The 22,940-nt window shown below is 34.6% G+C and overlaps 1 protein-coding gene, 1 long non-coding RNA gene and 2 gene segments (V, D, J or C); all 4 read right to left on the reverse strand.

Annotated features, from left to right (window-relative positions):
• Positions 1-22,940, reverse strand: part of ighd (immunoglobulin heavy constant delta) — a 184,658-nt gene that overhangs the window by 135,939 nt on the left and 25,779 nt on the right. For 2 of the 22 annotated variants that reach the window (XM_073944673.1, XM_073944658.1), the window contains exons 1-2: positions 12,286-12,350; positions 11,888-12,200 (exon numbers count right to left, since the gene is read on the reverse strand). The exons of 13 other annotated variants lie outside the window; for them this stretch is intronic. In XM_073944673.1, the coding sequence (XP_073800774.1) occupies positions 11,888-12,200; positions 12,286-12,334 (362 nt within the window). In that variant the 5' untranslated portion in view covers positions 12,335-12,350. Of the gene's footprint in view, positions 1-7,689; positions 7,991-8,077; positions 8,167-11,887; positions 12,201-12,285; positions 12,358-16,824; positions 17,138-17,229; positions 17,326-22,940 lie in introns of those variants that run through there. 7 more of the 22 variants (XM_073944690.1, XM_073944666.1, XM_073944672.1 and 4 more) reach the window with 6 other exon arrangements.
• Positions 5,377-6,495, reverse strand: LOC141381232 (uncharacterized). The gene is made up of 2 exons (XR_012401096.1): positions 6,444-6,495; positions 5,377-5,910 (listed from the first exon to the last, which is right to left on the reverse strand). It is a non-coding gene; the product is annotated as an uncharacterized lncRNA (long non-coding RNA).
• Positions 13,160-14,876, reverse strand: LOC141381229 (Ig heavy chain V region 5A-like). The segment is given in 3 exon segments: positions 13,160-13,467; positions 13,568-14,734; positions 14,810-14,876. Coding segments are annotated over 2 exon segments (351 nt in total).
• On the reverse strand, positions 19,543-21,270 carry LOC141381228 (Ig heavy chain V region 3-like). The segment is given in 3 exon segments: positions 19,543-19,972; positions 20,054-21,133; positions 21,210-21,270. Coding segments are annotated over 2 exon segments (363 nt in total).

The following is a 22,940-nucleotide window of genomic DNA, read 5'->3' on the forward strand; positions in this document are numbered from 1 at the left end:
ATTACATTTCTCTTGCTGAAATCAAATTAAAGTGATTTTACATAAAGTACACATGGAATGCAAATAAAGCATCTACTTGAATATATCTATATTATTTTTTGGGAAATAAGTCTGGATTAAATAATGTTCCATCATAATTCAATTCAAAATATGTCCATGCATGTGAATGAAACAAGCTTATTTTGACCACAGCCTTTTTTGGCATATCAGCTATTGTTACAGGATGACATTTTGGTGGTTGTCTTGTGTAATTCAAAGTAAAAAATTATAATCATATTGATTAAAAAAAGAATCACGTTCTAGTCTATGGGGATAACAAAGGAAGACAAGGAACACAAATATGTAAAATGATCCAAATTAAATCTATTAGTTTAAAATAAAAATTATCTATTAATTTTATTGAGGGTGGCATAGGTGCATTAAATTGGACAAATTGGCCATGGTGTATGTGTGTGAATGTGAGAGTTTATGGGTGTTTCCTAGTCCGCTGAGTAAAACATATGCTGGATAAGTTGGCGGTTCATTCCACTGTGGTGACCCCTGATTAAAAAAGGGACTAAGCTGAAAAGAAAATGAATTAATGATTTATTGAAAAATGTGCAGAGATTTGCATTGATGTAAAAATGCATGCAATAATAATTCTTATGGCAATTATTAACAGTGACACAGCGTCTGATTGTGTATACTTGATTTATTACATTGAAAATTGTCAATTTTACACTGGTATTTTTGCAATCTTTTGAAGTACATGTTGCATATATATACAGTTGAAGTCAAAATTATTAGCCCTCCTTTAAATTTTTCTTTTGTAAATATTTCCCAAATGATGTTTACAGAGCAAGGACATTTTCATAGTATGTCTGATAGTATTTTTTTTTATCTGGAAAGTCTTATTTCTTTTATTTTGACTAGAACAAAAGCAGGAAAGCAGCAAAATTATTAGCCCCCTTAAGCTATATATTTTTCAATAGTCTATTGAACAATCATAATACAATAACTTGCCTAATTACCCTAACCTGCCTAGTTAACCTAATTAATCTAGTAACGCCTTTAAATGTCACTTTAGGCTGTATAGAAGTATCTTGGAAAAATATTTACTGTCATCACGACAAAGATAAAATAAATCAGTTATTAGAAATAAGTTATTAAAACTATTATGCTTAGACATGTGTTGTGAATCTTCTCTGCGTCAAACAGAAATTGGGTAAAAAAAAAATAAAGAGGGGCTAATAATTCAGGAGAGCTAATAATTCTGACTCCAGCTATATATTTTACATATATTTTTATGTAAATTTCAAACATGATTTGCATATGTCGCCATATATTACGGTAGAGTTCTATATGGAGAAAGTTGACTATCAGAGATCAAGGTCCCTTAATACAAATCCACCACATAAATAAACATAAAACTCAAATGAATCACAAAATACAGCAATATGTTAGTAAAGAGGTATTTTTACTTGTACAGTTTTTCAGCATTTTGCAATTGTTTACGTTCATTCATTCATTTTTTTTTTGGCTTAGTCCCTTTATTAACCTGGGGTCGCCACAGTAGAATGAACCGCCAACTTATCCAGCATGTTTTTCCACAGCGGATGCCGTTCCAGCTGCAACCCATCTCTGGGAAAGCAATTGTTTATATTAGTACATATAAAAGTGTATGTGAATAAATAAACAACTAAATAAAAAAACACTGAATGTTAATCTGAGAAGTGCACATCTTAGACTGTTCATCAGGTTTAATCAAAAACAAGCAAGTCGAGTATTAAGTATTAAGTATTAAGCATAAAGTTTAACCTTGTGTTGTTTTTATTGTCATTCAATTCATTACATGCTGTCATGTCATACTTCCTCTTAATGACAAAAACAAACAAACATTAACTAAAAATAACTAATAAATAAAACAATTGCCATATGGTTCATTTATGAATAAGTTAAATAATTTACACTAATAGCTCTATCTTGGACAAATTGAAATGGCTTGTGTATCGGAACATGTTTGGAATCATTTTAAAATGATTTCTAGTGATCGAAATAGTGTGGAAAGTAATGAAATTATATTCAATTATTTAACGATTTATATTGCAAAACAATTTTAATTAATTTGTCAGAAGAACATTTCTAAGAATGCTGTTCAGTCAATTTACCGTTTTATGTATTAAACTGTGCAAAATGTTAATATAATATTATTACAAACTTTGAGGAAAGGTTTTACGTTTGTGTAGTCCCATAACGTTGTTCTGTGGAAAAAACATTATTGTGCATGTCCCCAGGCAATTTTTAGCACTGTGTCTTGCGTGCACAATAATACACGGCTGTGTCCTCAGACTGGAAGTTTTGACCTTGTAAAAAACTGTGTTGCTGGATGTTTCGGCTGTGAAGCTGATCTTATTCTTCATTGTGCTGCTGGTTCCTGTATCTCCAGATCTACAGAACCAGCCAATCCATTCCAAGGCTTTTCCAGCTGAGTGTCGTATCCAGTTGGTACAGCCGCCACCTGATGCTGAATATCCAGTGATCTTACAGCCAAGAGAAAATGATTCCGCAGGTTTTACCAACTTGAAAGCAGGCTGATTCAGCTCAATGGAATATACACCTGCGCACATCCATTTAAAAACTGAAATGATCTGAAATACTGTATATTGTGCACATCATTCTCACCAAACTTGAAAATGTATTGGGATTAATTGTGTTTTAAAAGAGTAGCATCTTAAGTAGAAACATTAATAAAACATTATTGTCATGATAATACTCACTGGACGCAGTAGATAAAATGATCCCCAATAGTATAAAGTACATGATTCTGTCTGTCTGCAATCTCTTAGGTGGAACTTGTGAGTCTCTTCACTGCAGGTCTGGAAAAGCTCTTTGTTGTGTCTGTATGATCTAATTTACATAGGTTTACATAAGAAATTTAGCATTAGTGCCTATTTAACAGATTAGAATGAAGTACAATACTGCTGTAATTTAAATTGGCCCTAAACACACACACACACACACACACACACACACACACACGCACGCACGCACGCACGCGCACACACACACTTAAACACACACACACACACACACACACACACACACACACATATATATATATATATATATATATATATATATATATATATATATATATATATATATATATATATATATATATATATTGTATTAATAAATGAAATTGAAAAAATCTCTTATTAGTTTTACAGTGAGCACATGAAAAGTTTACAAATCCCAAGTCACAATAAGTTTTTCTTTCTTTACTTATTATCTTATTTTTCCCTAAACGATGTATCCTGTGATGCATGTTGATCAAAGGTGTTATTTTGCTGTAAATTTACTTATATACTGCAAAACATCTCTATAAAATTAGACTTGAATGATTTGTGTTTCTGCAGAATTTCAATATTGGACAGTTTGTTTCTTCATCCAACAAATAATCAATGAGTGATGCTTGGACCAGTCTGCTAAAACTGCTTAACAAGAGCGCCTCCTCTTGGAAAATAACAGCACCTGCAGCATAAGTGAAGTCAACAGGAAAATGAGTGGTTTTTGTATTGCTTTGAGTTTGAACTCATTCACAGTGCCGCTCTGGCACAGTAATAGACAGCAGTGTCTTCAGTCTTGAGGTTGTTCATCTGCAGGTACAGCTGACTGCTGGAATCATCTCTGGACACTGTGAACCTTCCCTGGACTGACTGAGAATAGTAAATAGGAGAACTGTATGTGCCGATGTATGCAATCCACTCCAGTGCTTTACCGGGAGCTTGTCTCACCACAGCTGCATAGTAGCTGCTGAATGTAAATCCAGAGGCGGTACATACCAGACGAAAAGATTCACCTGTTTTTTTCAACTCAGCTTGAGACTGAGTGAATATGAAAGTAAATTAGTAGCAATACTCGAGAGCTTGAAAATCTAAATGTGAGCACTTGTGATAATAATATTTGTATGTGTAGGTTGAAATGTACACTTACAGCTCTGATGTGAACAGCTGAAATCCTCGATTTGCACACACACACAACAATCCACACACTTGTGTTTTACATTGGAAGTTGCAGATTAATAGTTGTGTATTTGTAAAATGTCATTCATAAATACAAAGTGACAGACACACGTGTGCAAGGCAAATTTGATTGCATCTTCGCTCTACAACCACAGGTCGGCACTCACAACCTCTCAGATTCGTCAGTATAACTACAAATCTCCCGCGCTCTGACTTTTGCAACACATCTCCCATGATCTCTGTAGCAGAACTCATCTGTGCACTCGCAGATGCAGAGGCGCGAGCAGCGCGGGGCGGGGGAGGGGCGGGGCTGGTGTAAAGCTGTTTGATTGGCTGATGCCTGACCAATGAACAATGCCAGCAGCCAACAGGACTGAGGTGCAAAATAATAATTTCCCACGATTATTTCATTAGTTAGGGTTTATTTAAACTCTTTTCTGAAGAGATTCTTGTTAAAAATCATAAATTCTACTGTAATGTACATACCAGTAAAAGAGCAGCAAAGCCAGTTTATTGGCTACAGCCAGCCAATGAGATGGGGCGTTTCTGTTTGTCAGCACACAGGGCAGCTCACGTTGTTGGAGGCCTCGAGCAATCAGAGGGTAAGTTATGATTTTTAATAATTATCTATATGTTCAATACTGTTAGCTAAGCTAAGGACTGTGCTGGGTGCTTCTCTTGTTTGTTTCTTATATAAGAAAACAGTTATGAGTTATCTAGGAGCTGCTTTCAATCATGTTATATGGTTCTAAAGATACGATTCAACCCACATGAAATAAGAAGTTGTAATAGCATTTATAGTAAACAATATTACGTTTTTGAACCATACTAACTATAATAAACTGTATTATACTGTATATTTTGCAGTATCTACAACTTTGTTAATGAATGCAACAGCACACTGTAGTATTAACTAGCATGAACTTTAATAAATTGAAGTATACTTTATATGTAAAACCTAATACATTTTAAAGCAGTTTCATTTCTTTCTAATTTATACATCTACATGCATTACATCTGATTTAGGTCCACAACTTGCATCCTTCAACATGATACGTGTGTTCAAAGGAAGAGCAACTAGGTGAGGAAGACAGTGTCCATCGCTCGGCTGAGGGTCCACTTTGAGCATCTCATCTGCAGGGTTAAGCAACATAAGCTGAACAGTCATCATCTCTCTCTATTACAGCGAGCATCAACCAGCTTTACACAATGGCTTGCTTTCTGACCATTAGTAAAGGCTTGAGCAAAGGATTAAAGAGGAGATAACATTTGATGGGTAATGATGAAGTTGGATTTACCACCTCCATCTCATTATGAACTAGCAAAAACCCTGAAATATTTCAATACAAGTAACTAGACATTTGCGCTACACTTATTTGGACTGTAAATTTTATTTGACAAATTACATTCCCTTACAGAACAGGTGTCAAACTCAGTTCCTGGAGGGCTGCAGCTTTGCAAAGTTTAGTTCTAACCCTAATTAAACACACCTGATCAAACTAATTGAGTCCTTCAGGTTTGTTTGAAACTTTCACTTAAGTGTTTTGAAGCAGGGTTGCAACTAAAACCGTGCAGGGTTACGGCCCTTCAGGAACTGAGTTTGACACCCCTGCCTTACAGTAAAGTGTAAAAATACTACATTAAACAATTATCAAAATAAATGTTGTGTGTGTGGGTGAGTGTGTGTTTTGTTCAAATCTGTAGTCATCTTGGCAGGTAAAAAGAGAAAATAAATGGTCGGCTTCCTCTTGAATGATCTGAATCATTTTGAAGTGTTTGTAGATGAGCTGGATCATCATGACATCTTTAGCATAAATAACATCCTTTTCAAGCTATGCAGCTTCTCTGAGTTCCTCATCGACTTGAAACATGCTGATCTCTCCTGTCACTCCATCCTTACAGGAAACTGAGAAATAAAGGTAGTAACTTTCATAATTAAAAAAGTGATATAAAGGACACACTGTACACAAACATGTAAATAGATAGATGGATAGATAGATATGATGCAGGTTATAATAACAAAAACCGGTATGATCTGTAAGAAACTGAAACGCCTAGTGTTATTTTTAATTGCTATTAATGTGTGCGTGTGTGTAAATATACTTCAATTCATTAAAGTTCATGCTAGTTAATACTACAGTGTGCTGTTGCATTCATTAACAAAGTTGTAGATACTGCAAAATATACAGTATAATACAGTTTATTATAGTTAGTATGGTTCAAAAACGTAATATTGTTTACTATAAATGCTATTACAACTTCTTATTTCATGTGGGTTGAATCGTATCTTTAGAACCATATAACATGATTAAAAGCAGCTCCTAGATAACTCATAACTGTTTCTTATATAAAAAAACAAACAAGAGAAGCACCCAGCACAGTCCTTAGCTTAGCTAACAGTATTGAACATATAGATAATTATTAAAAATCATAACTTACCCTCTGATTGCTCGAGGCCTCCAACAACGTGAGCTGCCCTGTGTGCTGACAAACAGAAACGCCCCATCTCATTGGCTGGCTGTAGCCAATAAACTGGCTTTGCTGCTCTTTTACTGGTATGTACATTACAGTAGAATTTATGATTTTTAACAAGAATCTCTTCAGAAAAGAGTTTAAATAAACCCTAACTAATGAAATAATCGTGGGAAATTATTATTTTGCACCTCAGTCCTGTTGGCTGCTGGCATTGTTCATTGGTCAGGCATCAGCCAATCAAACAGCTTTACACCAGCCCCGCCCCTCCCCCGCCCCTCGCTGCTCGCCCCTCTGCATCTGCGAGTGCACAGATGAGTTCTGCTACAGAGATCGCGGGAGATGTGTTGCAAAAGTCAGAGCGCGGGAGATTTGTAGTTGTACTGACGAATCTGAGAGGTTGTGAGTGCCGACCTGTGGTTGTAGAGCAAAGATGCAATCAAATTTGCCTTGCACACGTGTGTCTGTCACTTTGTATTTATGAATGACATTTTACAAATACACAACTATTAATCTGCAACTTCCAATGTAAAACACAAGTGTGTGGATTGTTGTGTGTGTGTGCAAATCGAGGATTTCAGCTGTTCACATCAGAGCTGTAAGTGTACATTTCAACCTACACATACAAATATTATTATCACAAGTGCTCACATTTACATTTGCAAGCTCTCGAGTTTCGCAACGGATTTACCTTCATAAGTGAAGGTCTGACAGTGAACACCTGTAGAGAGAGAGAAATGTAACATGATGTATGTGCATACACACAGGCTGTAATGTGTTTGTTAGAATTGTCTATAGATTAATGTATTCTTATTATGTATTAATGAACAAACCATCTATTAACAGTAACAGCAGGAGTGAGTTGATTATTGTTGTCATTTCTGATGATTCTCCTCCACGAGGACCACATAAATGATGAACAAAGACGCTTCAACAGGACAAACAACTTATAAGAAACATAGAAAACATATTTGCATTAACTCCTCCTCCAGCCTCCCATTAAATTTAAATTAGGGATTTAAAAACGATGTTTACAAAATAAATAAATACATTCTAAAAAGACTAATAACTGTATATAATTGTGAATAATTGTAGAGTATTCAATGCCATAATGGATAAAGTTAAACAGATAGATGAATGATGAAGGATGGTATTATGTATTTCTGATTAACACATTCAGGTTTTTGTACAGAGCTGTGGTTTGTTTAGTCACTGTGTCTCTCTGGCACAGTAATACACAGCTGTGTCTTCCGTCTGAAAATTACGTCCTTGCAGAAACACTGTGTTTTTGGATGTGTCCTGGGTGAAACTGATCTTGTTTTTCACTGAATCTTTAATGATAGTGCCACCACTACTACAGAGATATCCAAGCCATTCCAGCGGTCTTCCAGCAGATTGACGGATCCAGTGAATGCAGTAGCTTGATACTGAAATCCTGCAGGAGATGGAAAATGATTCTTGAGGTTTCACAACCATAGATGAAGGTTGAGTGAGCTCAACACAGTAAACACCACCTGAAAACAATAAAAAAAGATTGCTATTTTCTGGATATTAAAATCCTAAATGAATGTATCAAGTATGGATCGATTAGTAAAGCTCACAGGATGTTGTTGCCACCAGCAGGAGAATAGCTGGTGAAAAGATCATGATTAGGGCTGAACTGAGTGTAATTTACTTCCTCTGATGATTCACACATATTACACTTTTGTACAAATAACAGGTGGAAGATTTGCATGCAGACATTTGGTTGTGGGAGATGTCTATATATTTATACAAGTTCCAGTCAGATTCTTCACAGAAATGCAAACAGCACTGGGACTTTATTTTTAGCAGTTCTCTTGTCTGTGTATGATTGGTGAGAGTTTAATTATTTGTTCTGAAAGTTATATTTTTATCCTAGTAGATGAAAACATATTTGTAACTGTCTCCATCAGTGAATTATTTGGTAACACTTCATTTTGATGTCCATTTCAGTATCACTAGACTGTCTGCTTAATATCTGTTCAAATACTTTTTCAACAGACATTTAACTCACTATAAGAAACTTTACAAGTACATGTCAACTTACCCTAACCCCAATATAACAGTCTACTTATAATCTAATGAGAATTACTTGCAATGTAACTTAAATTCAACAAATGGACCATCAAAATAAAGTATGACCAATTATTTACTCGCACTACTCCGATAATTTATTCAGTCAATTTAACACAACCATGAAATGCAAGATGTTCTTCAGCTTTATACATATGCTAGGGTATGTGTAATGCACATAATGCAAATTTCATCATCAGTACAGTACACAAGCTTATGCATGTATTCTTTTACTTTGTCCAGTAGGTGTCAAAACTGAACTGCTGTTTCACAGTTTAAGAACACCAAGATAACTGACTTCCTCATCAAATCTGACCAGCAGTCTAACAGCACACATCACATCAAAATGATCAAATCAAACACAGACAAGAATAGCATTAACCTTTATAGCAGGCTAGCACAAATTCACCTCAGATTTAACTGTCAAAATGTGAGATGTAAATAGCAAAACATTTAATATTTGACAATGTTAGATAGGGTCCAGGTATATCTAAATCACACAACTGAAAGATTAATGTAAGTCATGCATTATTGTGACAAACATAAACACAATTTGCATTCTTGAGCTACAGTATGAGCTGCCATAGCTTAAAAATAAAATACACAAATAGTATAATATTAAAATAACATCTATTTGAAGGATTTTGTGAAATATGCTAGTTGGAACAAACTTGTTTTAAATCTAAACCTTAAGCACATAAGTGGTTTATATCTTTTAATTGTGATTATATGATGTCCTACTTGTGTGTGGCTTTGTAGCTGTAGCTAATAAAAGGACACAGAGGTTTACCATCAAAAGAGAAAATATGTCATTAAACCACAAAGTGGCATATTGATGGACTACCGGCACACATTTAAAAGAAGAGAAACTTGACATAACACAATCCAACTGAAGGAAACAACAGTATACACGTAACTCCCTGAGAATTCATTTTTGTGAACACAATGGATATTGAAGGCATATGTGAGATTCCCTGTCAGGACAGCTCAGCTGTTCAACTGGAAATGATTGACTTCTCAGAGTCCGATCATAGAAACGATTCACTTGAAATCATTGATAAGGGGCTAAACTGCAGTGAAACAAACTACATGTGCTGCTCTGTGTTCAACATCATTTTTTGCAACTGTTTATTTCTGGGACTTGCTGCTTTAATTTGTTCATTAAAGGTAAGTCTGATCACTACTTTTCTTTCTAGAATGTTAAAACTATAGATTTTAGGACAGGGATTAAAAATAACATTTAGTTTGTGAGACATTTGGTCTAATGTTAGTGGCAAGAGACTGAAAGTGATAACAGAACACGAAAGTAAATGCATCTATTAAACTAAACACGTACAAAGAAGTCAATAGAAAGATACAACAAATCTACAAAACAAATTCAATTAATGAAAAAGACAGATGCAATGGAACAGAAAGGATGAAAACAATGAAAACTTAAATATCACAATATAAAACTTAATATAACGAAAACAATATAACCCAAAACTTGCTTGAAATGAAAACCACTAAGCTGACTAGAAGCCAAAAGGAAGAAAATAAGAATTGAAATCTTAAGAAAATCTTTCAGAAACATTTTGATGTCATTTTCCTTTGTTGTTTTTAAGGCAAGAATCAAGATGGATGAGGGAGACATGGTGAAAGCACAGAAGTACAGCCGGTGGGCATGCAGAACCAACACAGTGGCCGTGATTGTCACCATTGTGGCACTAACTGTGTTTCTAGTAATATTTAGGGTTGTTATTTTCCATGATACACCAGCGGTTTACTCAGAACACTCTTATGGCACTTCTTTATCCTCTTTTGATTCATCTTTTGACAACACTAAATGGTCAAAATCAAAACCCAAGAATTCCTATGCTCAAAACAAGCAGAATTCTTATTCAGACAAAAAGAGTTTTGGTAAACAGAAAGGGTGAGGGTAAAATTATAAGCAGCATCATCTCTGTTTTACTCACTTTCCTTTGACTTATTCCCTGCTTCCCTGTTTATTTTTTAGCAGCGCTTAAATTAGAAAACCTTTTTAAACCAGGATCACATAATATGATTCTGATATCACTTGTAGACAATGTTGAGCGTATGGAATTACAAAGAAGTTGCTAATTACAAATTAATAGCACTTTAATGCATAATTACTAATTGCTAGTTAAGTAGAACTTACTTTATCCACTGAAAAAGTAAAGTAAGGGATTATTGTGACTTTTTTGGTAGTTTAATTCCAGTTATGTATGTTGTACTTTTCTTAAATATTGATAAATAATAGTTCTGCATTCAATAAATCAATTAAGAGAAGCAGAGTAATTGTATGGTTTTGTTTTACAGCTATGCTTTGGAGAAACATTATTTATTTTATTAAAGATTGTTACATTTATCAGGATTATTGCACATGCTTATTAAACAATGAATTGAGCAATAAATCAGTCAGTGACAATACATGGTATGCTTGAAATATGGTGTCTTTGCTTTTAAAAAAGGTTGACTTTTTTGTGCAATTCTTTTTTTTAGAGCAATTCTTTTTGTAAACTAATGAATGCTATTTTTGTTATTAAAATGCAGAAATAGGTGTTGTTATTTTTAAAATAAAGCTAAAATGTCATGCCTTAGACACAAATTTTGAGGAATTAATATTGTCTGTGTGCTTAGATTTAATGATTTTAAGTATACCTTGCAGTCAAATAATTACATTTAAATAATTAAATATTATTAATAATTAAAAATACATATTTTTAATAAAAAATTACCTTTGTAAGAAAAATATATAAACAAATTTCTTATTTATTGTTACTTGTATCTATTGTGTTGTTGTTGTTATTGTTAATGATGATATATTTGTGGTGGCGGTAAAACAAAATTATAAATAAAATTGACCAGGAATGAAATTCAGTGTGTAACCCAGAATTCCAGTACTATTAAATTATGACCGAATTGATTAAATTTGAGGAAGGTTTTGTTGTTTTTGTTGTTTTTCATTAGCATTTAAATTGCAAATGGACCTAAATATTTTTGGGTTGGAAAAACATTTTCAGTTTCGGAACATAGGTCCAAATTCCTCACCGTTATGTGACTCTTCTTTTAATCTTTCTCAAACAAAATAGTAAACAAACTAAAAAAAATAAAAGCTTAATTAAAGATAACATTTTTATTGCATGCATTGCACACAAACATGTACAAACACAAACTGTATGCTGAAAAATGCGAATATTTGTGAACAATGAATCTTAAAATAATTCTGGACCAGAAGCACTGATGATTTATAATATGCTACTGAATGTTTGTGTGGCGAGTAGTTTTTGAACAGGGCAGAAAGTGCTCTGTGTCACTGTGACTCTCTGGCGCAGTAATACACAGCTGTGTCCTCAGTCTGCATATTCTGTCCACTCAGAGTCACGCTGCTGCTGGAAGAGTCTCTGCTAACTGTGAATCTACTTTTCAGTATATCACTGTAGTATGTGTTACCACTACCACAGATCTCCCCAACCCATTCCAGAGCTTTTCCTGCAGCCTGTCGTATGAAGTGAGTGCAGTAGCTGCTGTCAGTCACTGAATATCCAGAGATTTTACAAGACAGAGTCAACACCTGACCAGGCCTCAGGACAATAGAATCTGTCTGAATTAGTTCAACACAGTGGACGCCTGAGGAAAAAATATGTCCTGAAAGGTTAGAGATGTGGAAACATTTCGTATAATTTAATGGTTTCTATAGACACTGAAGACTTACGAGAGACCGCTGCAAGAAGCAGAAATAAGCAGAGAGATAAGCAGATCATGGTTTCAGACGTTTGAGAACAAGATGCTGCTTTCCATTATAACACTCAATGAAAGAGGAGGAGGAAAATTTGCATACAGTTATGCATACAGTATGTTCCACTGTAAATAACTTTTCACATGTCTATTTACAGTTGATATATACACTACTCTTTGATACGTTTTGTAGTATAAGCTTTTTGGGTGAGAGCAAGAAAAGCTCCGTTCCCTGGACAGCCCTGTCTTAATTTTCTGAAGACCAAGAACACACAGTGTGACAAGTCAAATTTGCTAATTAACATTTTGATGTTTGCAGATTCGCAATATTTCATTGTTAAATTGTTTTTTTAAATACTAGGTACAGTATGTATCTGAAGTGCAGCCACAAATAAAATGCAGCCATATTACATTTTACTTCTTTAGTTCATTTAATGAGTGCTTTTATTTGCAATACAATATTCAAGTATGTATATCATAAAATAAGGAATTATGAAAACAAATCTAATCATCTAAGGTGGCAATGCAACTGTAGGTGGTTCACATCTGTTATAGGTCTTCTTGACCTAAATTACAATGAAAAAATAAGTATACAATTCACTGACTGATGCAGAAATGAGACGTACTGACCAGAAATCATACAAACCAATTATATTTACACTTGAGCCTAACACAATCAAAAAGAACAGAAAGTCATTGTCACATGAACGAGAGGATTTTATTGACTTCTAACTAAACAAATTACATTTTATTTGTGAAGACTAGTAAAAATCTTAGGGGAGAAAAGAAAAAGAATCCTGTACATTTACCATTATGATGGTGTTTTTGTAAAGGGAGGCTGCTGTCGTCTGTCATTGTGTACGTCTGGGACAATAATACACAGCTGTGTCTTCAGCTTTCACATTCTTTCCTTGCAGTGTTATTGTGTTACTGGAAGTGTCTCTGCTGATGCTGAACTTGCTTTTCAGAGAATCCTTGTAGGCTAAGCTTCCATCATAGTAGATAACTCCAATCCACTCCAGAGCTTTTCCTGCTGGCTGACGAATCCAGGCTGTGTGTTCACTTGTGACTGAATATGAGACTTTGCAGTTGATAGTGAGAGAGTCATCAGGACGGACAGTCAGAGACTCAGGCTGAGTGAGTTCAAATGAATTTACACCTGTATCAAATGAAATAATGCAGTTAGTATAGCAGTGTCAAGTTAAAACTTAGTTTAGTTCAAGTTAAACTGTTAACGTGTTTTGGCATAAAAAACTCACAAGATACTACTGCCAGAAACAGCACTAGAGATGAAGAGATCATGGTGTTTCACAGCTCAGTTTGACTGACCTGAAGTCAATCTTCTCTTCCTTTAGTGATCAGATCAGAGTATAAATATGCAACAGATGATTTACATAGACACACAGCTGCTACCCATTTAAACATGCTAAAATATTCATGTTAGTGTTTATATAATTTACTGCACTTAACTTTAAACATGCTTTGGACATTAATAATTGACATAATGGACGAGAATTTATTTTCTTTTTTTCTCTCTTGCAATTCTGATTAAGTGTTTGATTAACTGATATACTGTACTGATAATGAACATTTTACACTAATGATTGCAGTACATACAGTTCTGTTGTATCTAAATCAAAAAGTTTGGTAACTTACAGTTGCACATACGTGTCTAGTAATATTTGGTCAAATCGAAGCCATGTATTTCCACTGCCAGTCTGCTTTAATAATCATTAACTAATGATTTGCAAAGGTAAACTAACAATGTATGACTTTGTTTATGCACAGATAGAACAAACTACTTTTAATATTTATGCTATTGGTTAACAGTCTTCTTTGTCAACGAGTATAGACATAACATAATGATACCTTCACAAATCTTTATCTAATGATTAACTAAAGCAGAGAAGTGGAAGTTGAAACATTAACATATGAATTTATATCATTAGTTAATATAAAATGTTATTAGGCAATTTATAGGTAAGGATATTGTATTTTCTCATTGGGTTGTGTTTTATGGATTTTTCATTCTCTGCTGCCACCTGTTGAGCTCCAGTGACGAGAGATGAAACACTCACAGTGGTTTTTGTTCTGCTCTACAAGATCTCTGTGTCACTGTGAATGCTTTGCGCAGTAATACACGGCTGAGTCTTCTGCTGTCAGACCTGATAGTTTCAGATATGTCATACTCTTTGAGTTATCTCTGGTGATTTCAGCTCTTCTTTGGAAGGATTCAGCATAGCTATAGTCAGTGCTGTCATAAACACGTCCAATCCACACAAGAGGTTTTCCAGCTTGTTGTCTGATCCAGTGCATGCTACAGCAGCTAAACGTGAACCCAGATCCTCTACAGGACAGAGTCAGAGTTTCTCCAGGCTTTCTCTGAACTGAGCTTTCAATCGACTCCATACTTTGACATTTTATACCTAAAAATAAAAGACTGATTTAATTTGCATTATGTTTTTTCCAGGACTGTCAATAGATCTTTGTGTAAAACTCACGCTGTAGACTGAATGAGAGCAGCAGTAAGCAGAGAGCATTCTTCATCTTGAAGCTGCTGATGTAAATGAACCTGATCCAATCAGAAGCACTTAAATACTGAACAGATGAGCAGGGTTGATTGGATTTGCATTGGGAGCATCACAAAGTGCTGTCATGCTTAAGGGCAAAGGATCTGAAGAGCCAGTGCTAGTTTGAATTCTATTAAAATTATATTTCAGAATTTTTCTGTAAATCAGATGCAAATTAAGAAATGTGTTCTCTGCATTTTTATTATTTGTAGATTTTATGTAGCATCCACATGTGCTGAAGCTGTTTACAGTGTCAGCTAGAAAACATGATGTGATTGCTGATAACTAGAATGGATTGCTAATAAACAGAATAGATAACAATAATAAAAAAATTCTTGTGAAATGTCTCATGTGTAAACAAGCGCATCCTGTGTCTGTTAAACTGTATTCCTATTTTCCAAAGGAAAAAAAAATTGCATGCTTTGTTTTTATTGCTTATTGTTTTGTTCAGGTAAAAAATGTAATAAATTTAGCAAAACAGAAATTGTTTATTTCTGCTAAATATTCAGCTCTGCTATGTGCAGAAATCATGATGATGATGATAATGATGATGATGATGATGATGATGATGATGATTGGTTTTATAAACGTTTTGCAGTATCACAGTTACTAGGTTGTGCTGTGTATTGTATAGGGACTGAACACACAGACAGTATGAGCTTATATTAATGTGCAAAGCACTACAAATTAAAAGGCAGAGTAAACTTAGTACTTTGTTGTAAATGTGTTCTGTTGGAGTTGTCAAAAGATTCACACTTGAGGTTGTGAACACGGGTCAATTTGTGAAAATATATCATGTAAGTGGACAAATGTAATGTAAGTCATGTAAAAAGACAGCAAGTTTGGGTATCAGAACAGATTCAGAGACTCTCAAGAAAATGAATAATTCATACTTTTTTTAAAGAAAATCATGAGAACCCTACAGACTTCAATTTTATCTCATGGAAAACAAACAGCTCCACTCTATATTAAGTGCTCTAAACATGTACTTACCCTGAAATTAATCATTTGTTGACATTTTAAGTACACTGTTGACAATCAGCAAACAGCAGCGTGAGAGGTGTAGCTCGTAAAGAGCATGGCAACATGTTTTGACGCGATTGATCATGAACCCGGTTGGAATCCAGCGTCTGATGAACACATTCTTCTTTTTCCCCTCACTAAATATCAGATTTTGCCTACTCTTCATCATGAGGAAGACAAGTAGGAGTCATAATAAGTGTGTGTATGGAGGACTCCGATTCATTGAACTGAATTGGAGAGGTGTTTTCCAAATCATAAGCATTATAACTTTACATTATACATAAAAATACCCTTAAATGTCATTTTTAGTTCTGCTTCAGTAACTTTAAACACTTGCACTTAAAATCCAATTAAAATTAATTTTCACTAGTTGTACTAGTATTTTTTTTTCCAAAGTATACTTTAAATGCTTTAAAAATTATTTAAATCTTTGTAGACTAGAAATATATCTACTGTATTATTTATTTACATAATGCGGGCAATACGTTACAGATTTATTTTATTTAAAAATATTATAATCATCTTATTTTTTAATTCAACCATAGGGGCCAGGTAGAGGGCCTACAAGACTTTGTGCCCCAGAGGCCTCTATAATTCTTAAACCGGGCCTGCCCAACCCTACCCATATTCTACAATACATTAAGAACATTATGTAATTATACATTATGTAATTATGTATTCATGTATTTATGTATTGCTTTTTTATTCCACTATATTTGTTAAGGCTGCCTAATACAGTGGGACCTAAAACCAATTTATTTCATAATGTGTAAAACCTTAATCTTAATTTTATTCAAATTTCTAAATCTATAGTTTTACAGGACTCATTTATTTACTTATTGTTTGTGAATATAATGAATATAATCTAAATCATATAATTGTCATTGTGGTTTTTGAACAGGGCAGAAAGTGCTCTGTGTCACTGTGACTCTCTGGCGCAGTAATACACAGCTGTGTCCTCAGTCTGCATATTCTGTCCACTCAGAGTCACGCTGCTGCTGGAAGAGTCTCTGCTAACTGTGAATCTACTTTTCAGTTTATCACTGTAATATGTGTTACCATCACCACATATTGCTCCAACCCATTCCAGAGCTTTTCCTGCAGCCTGTCGTATGAAGTTTGTGCAGTAGTTGCTGTCAGTCACTGAATATCCAGAGATTTTACAGGACAGAGTCAAAACCTGACCAGGCTTCAAGACCAAAGAATCAGTCTGGGTCAGTTCAACACAGTGGACACCTGAGAAAGAAATATGTCCTGAAAGGTTAGAGATGAGAAAATTTTGTGATGTGATCATTTTTAACATTTCTATAGACACTATAAAGACTTACGAGAGACAGCTGCAAGAAGCAGAAATAAGCAGAGAGATAAGGCGACCATGGTTTCAGAAGTTTGAGAACAAGATGCTGCTTTCCATTATAACACTCAATGAAAGAGGAAGAGGAAGATTTGCATACAGTTATGCATACAGTATGTTCCACAGTAAATAAGCATCCAAAGTATCATTTTAAGTATATAAAATTTAGCATGATTGGCTTTGTTCTCATTTTACTTTTTTTTTTTTTAAAGATGAAGTTGGCATGATTAGATGGTGGATAGTTTATTTAAACAATTTGAGACCAATTTTATTATTGCCTGTTATATGAACAGTATACATGTAACAGCTTTTAATGAAGTAACATTTAAAAAGACAGTTCAAGGTCTCAAAAAAATTAAAATTGTGTCAGTGTTTATTCATTCTCCAATTGTATCAAACATGTTTGAGTCTTTTCATCCGTTTAACACAAAAGAAGATATATTTTTTTTATTTATGCTACTATTGACATTATTGGCTACTGGTTTCCACAATTCCAGAAAATATCTTCTTTTGTGTCCAACAGAAAAGGTTTATAATCACTTGAGGTGACAGTAAATGGTGACTTTTTATTATAATTTTGAGGTAAACAACACTTTTAAGAGCTTACTTTTTTAAACATAATATTTCAGCATCAGGTCTTTTTTTTAATTGTAAAAGTTGTGCTCCAGCGTCATCTGCTGGTTTTGAGGGTGTTTTTTATTTGACATGTTTTTGTACAGTTGGGTGCTTATTTTGGGTCATTGTGCACCCGCACAGTAATAAACAGCTGAATCTTCAGTTTTCAGACCAGAGAGTTTGAGATACACCATGTTGTTTGAGTTGTCTCTGGTGATCTCTATTCGTCCCTCAACACTTTTTGCATACACTGTTTTACTGGCATCATACCAGATAACCCCAATCCAGTCCAGTGCTTTCCCTGCAGGCTGTCTGATCCAGTTCATGCCATACTGTCCAAAATCAAATCCAGATCCTTTACAAGAGAGATTCAAAGTTTCTCCAGGCTTTTTAGTCACAGGACTTGATGGGATGGACTCCATACTCTGACCTTTTACACCTACAACAACTGAAAATTACAAAGACCTGTCAGCATAATCATATACAGTACATTCATTACAGAAATGTGTGGCCAGAATAGATATTAATATATATAAAATAGACTGTCTGTACATACTAGTAAAGCACAGCAGCAGAAAAAAGAAAAGAGAAATGTTTGCCATGATGCAGGAAAATTAACTGATAAATGTCAGTGAACGCTGCTGGTAGAAATACGGTATATAATCTCATTTACATTTATATGTATATATATTGTTCATATATATATATTGTTCAGGAAGAGAGATATTTGAAGAAGGAGGTTGATTTGCATATATTAAAATCAGAGAACTGGTGATATAATTGGCTGATGTGTGTTTGGTCCAGATTAGGTTTGTCTTATGGTTAATATTTGAAATCTGCATGAATGAGGATAACATTTTTTAATTTCTATTAAGAAATAGAATATGTAGTTGTGAAATGTTTTGCTTTTACTTTCTTTAATGGATATTAATTAGTGTTTTTAATCATGTAATCAAGGGCGTAGTGGACATTTTAAAAGTGGGGGGACTGCTGTATGAAATCAAAAAGTTTACATTCTTAATCACCTGTTTCTGAATGGTCTGTCTCTAAGCGTGAGGGAGACGTATCCCCCGTCCCCCCCAGTTGCTACGCCCCTGCATATAATATTCAAATATGCATAGAATGCAATTCGTCAACTTGAAATTATAAGGTTCTATCTGAGTTCTGAATGATTTAGAGATATTGAGCTTCAAAGTTTTTGCATTCCGTAGCAAACTGTATGTGTGTAACATTTGTTTTTTAAATAAAAAGTCCTAAAATGTAAACAACTGATAAAAAACATCCTATAATGTAAATAAGTTTTCTTTTATTAAAAGTTTCAATAACTCAATTTTGACAAAAATGTCAGATAGAACCCTGAGAATTCTCGGGTGACGAATTCTGTATGAAATGTTCAAGAATGAATTATAAAATATTTTAAGTAGTGCATCCATTGGTGTTTGTGCAATACTGTTGTAGCTAACTCACATAGACCTTATTTGACTGAAAGCACTTTAGTTCATTGACTGACACACATCTGCAAATGAAACTCTCATTAACTCCGATCACTTATGAGGCAACAGTTACAAGATGAAAGTGAAAAAAAATTCTATTGACTATCAGGCACAGCAATTCAAACAATTTACACCTAACTTTGAGCTTGACACAAACTTAAAAAGCAATCTCAATATTATGACAGATGAATGCCTTTATTGACTTACTGTTGACACAAATAATACTTCATATGTAAAAGGCTGTTTTAAAACAAAGAAAAACATACAATGATGTTTTTGCACAGGGAGGCTGTTGTCTTCTATCACTGTGTTCGTCTGGCACAATAATACACAGCTGTGTCTTCAGCTTTCACATTCTTTCCATGCAGTGTTATTGTGTTACTGGAAGTGTCTCTGCTGATGCTGAACTTGCTTTTCAGGGAATCCTTGTAGTCTAAGCCTCCATTATGGTATATAACTCCAATCCATTCCAGAGCTTTTCCTGCAGGCTGACGAATCCAGGCTGTGCTGTAGTCTGTGACTGAATATGACTCTCTGCAGTTGATAGTTAGAGAGTCATCAGGACGGACAGTCAGAGACTCAGGCTGAGTGAGTCAAAGGAATCAACACCTGTATCAAATGAAATAATGCAGTTAGTATAGCAGTGTCAAGTTTAAAGACTGTTAACATGTTATAGTGACAAAAACTCACAGGATACTACTGCCAGAAACAGCACTAGAGATGAAGAGATCATGGTGTTTCACAGCACAGTTTGACTGAACTGAAGTCAATCTTCTCTTCCTCCAGTGGTCAGATCAGTGTACAAATATGCAACAGATGATTTACATAAACACACAGCTGCTAACCCTAACTCTACATTATTAAATAAATGTGTTGTATCATATCATTATTTATTTTATTAAAGAAAAAAGATCTCTACACTGTTTATTCTTAGTAAATCTTTTTTTTTCTCACATTCTTTTACTTTTTAGGTGTTGGTAAGTCTAATAAATCGATTAAGAACATTTAACAGCAAGATGAAACACTTTTGTGTACGGGGAACTCCAATCAAGATGAACACAATCTCATTCTCATGCATAATAAGACTGTTGTGTTCTTCATCATCGCTTTATTATCATATTCTGCTTGCTTCAATTATACTGCCTCTGTAAAATGTGTACATGTGTACATGAACCTACAAATCTACACACCATGCAATAGTTACAGTACATGTTGTAGTTCATGCAGTATGTTTTTATGCTGTACAATTTTATCTTTTACAATTTTATAGTTTTGTCCTGTCCACTGTATTTTTAAACGTAATGTGATAGTATGATGCTGTGAAAGGGCCAGTGTATTTTCTCATTGAGTTGTGTTTTATGGACTTTCATTCTCTGCTGCCACCTGTTGATTTCCAGTGACAAGAGATGAAACACTCACAGTGGTTTTTGTTCTGCTCTACAAGATCTTTGTGTCACTGTGATTGTCTTGCGCAGTAATACACGGCTGAATCTTCTGTTGTCAGACCTGATAGTTTCAGATATACCATACTCTTTGAATTATCTCTGGTGATTTCAGCTCTTCCTTTGAAGGATTCAGCATAGTCATTGCCACTGCCATCACTATAAACACGTCCAATCCACACAAGAGGTTTTCCAGCTTGTTGTCTGATCCAGTGCATGCTACAGCAGTCAAAGTTGAACCCGGATCCTCTACAGGACAGAGTCAGAGTTTCTCCAGGCTTCTTCTGAACTGAGCTTTCAATCGACTCCATGCCTTGACCATTTATACCTAAAAAATAAAAGACTGATTTAATTTGTAATTAGTTTATTCCAGAACTTGTAATAGATTTTAGTTAAAAACTCACGCTGTAGACTGAATGAGAGCAGCAGTAAGCAGAGAGCATTCTTCATCTTGAAGCTGCTGATGTAAATGATCTTAATCCAATCAGAAGCACATAAATACTGAACAGATGAGCAGAGTTGATTAGATTTGCATTGGGAGCATCACAAAGTGCTGTCATGCTTAGGGGAAAAGTATCTGAAGAGCCAGTGCTGGTTTGAATTCTATTAAAATTATATTACTGAATTTTCAGAAAATCAGATGCAAGTAAATTAAAAAATGTGTTCTCTGCATTTTTATTATTTGTATATTTTATGTTGCATCCACATGTGCTGAAGCTGTTTACAGTGTCAGCTAGAAAACATGATGTGCATGCTGAACTGATTCAAACAGAATAGATAGCAATAATAATAAAAAAATAAAAATAAAGGTCTCATGTGAGAACAAGCACATCCTGTGTCTGTTAAACTGTTTCCTATTTTCCACAGGATAAAAAAATTGCATGCTTTATATTTATTGCTTATTGTTTTGTTCAGGTTAAAACTGTAATCAATTAAGCAAAACAAAAATTGATGGTTAATTTCAGCTAAATATTCAGCTCAATATTCAGAAATCATAATGATGATGATAATGATGATGATGATGATGATGATCATGATTGGTTTTATAAACGTTTTGCAGTATCACAGTTACTAGGTTGTGCTGTGTATTGTATAGGGACTGAACACACAGACACTATGAGCTTTTATTAATGTGCAAAGCACTACAAATTAAAAGGCAGAGTAAACTTAGTACTTTGTTGTAAATGTGTTCTGTTGGAGTTGTCAAAAGATTCACACTTGAGGTTGTGAACACGGGTCAATTTGTGAAAATATATCATGTAAGTGGACAAATGTAATGTAAGTCATGTAAAAAGACTGCAAGTTTGGGTATCAGAACAGATTCAGAGAATCTCAACAAAATGAATAATTCATACTTTTTTTAAAGAAAATCATGAGAACCCTACAGACTTCAATTTTATCTCATGGAAAACAAACAGCTCCACTCTATATTAAGTGCTCTTACCATGGGCTTACACTGAAATCAATAATTTGTTGAAATTTTAAGTACACTGTTGACAATCTCTTACACCTTCAGCCACCCTTAAACCAACCCATGCAACCAAACCTGTCCCTAACCCAGGGCCGGATTAACCAATGGGCATTATGGGCACAGGCCCAGGGGCTGGTGCCCAGTTGGGGCCCCTGCGAGGGAGAAAAATGCAGATTTTGGAGTGTCTATTTAGGCTAAGTGCAGATAGTGCACCTCGTTGGAATAACCTATTTGAGTGATTCTTGCCCATCACCATTTGATTGACAGAGACAACATAAGTAAAGAGAGCGGCAAACAGCAGCGTGAGAGGTGTAGCTCGTAAAGAGCATGGCAACATGTTTTGACGCGATTGATCATGAACCCGGTTGGAATCCAGTGTCTGATGAGCACATTCTTCTTTTTCCCCTCACTAAATATCAGATTTTGCCTACTCTTCATCATGAGGAAGACAAGTAGAAATCATAATAAGTGTGTGTATGGAGGACTCCGATTCATTGAACTGGATTGGAGAGGTGTTTTCCAAATCATAAGCATTATAACTTTACATTATACATAAAAATACCCTTAAATATAAATTTTTAGTACTGCTTCAGTGAATTTAAACACTTGCACTTAAAATCCAATTAAAATTAATTTTCACTAGTTGTACTAGTATTTTTTTTTC

The sequence above is a fragment of the Danio rerio genome, chromosome 3, assembly GCF_049306965.1.
Source record: "Danio rerio strain Tuebingen ecotype United States chromosome 3, GRCz12tu, whole genome shotgun sequence".
In the NCBI taxonomy this organism is placed as follows: domain Eukaryota; kingdom Metazoa; phylum Chordata; class Actinopteri; order Cypriniformes; family Danionidae; genus Danio; species Danio rerio.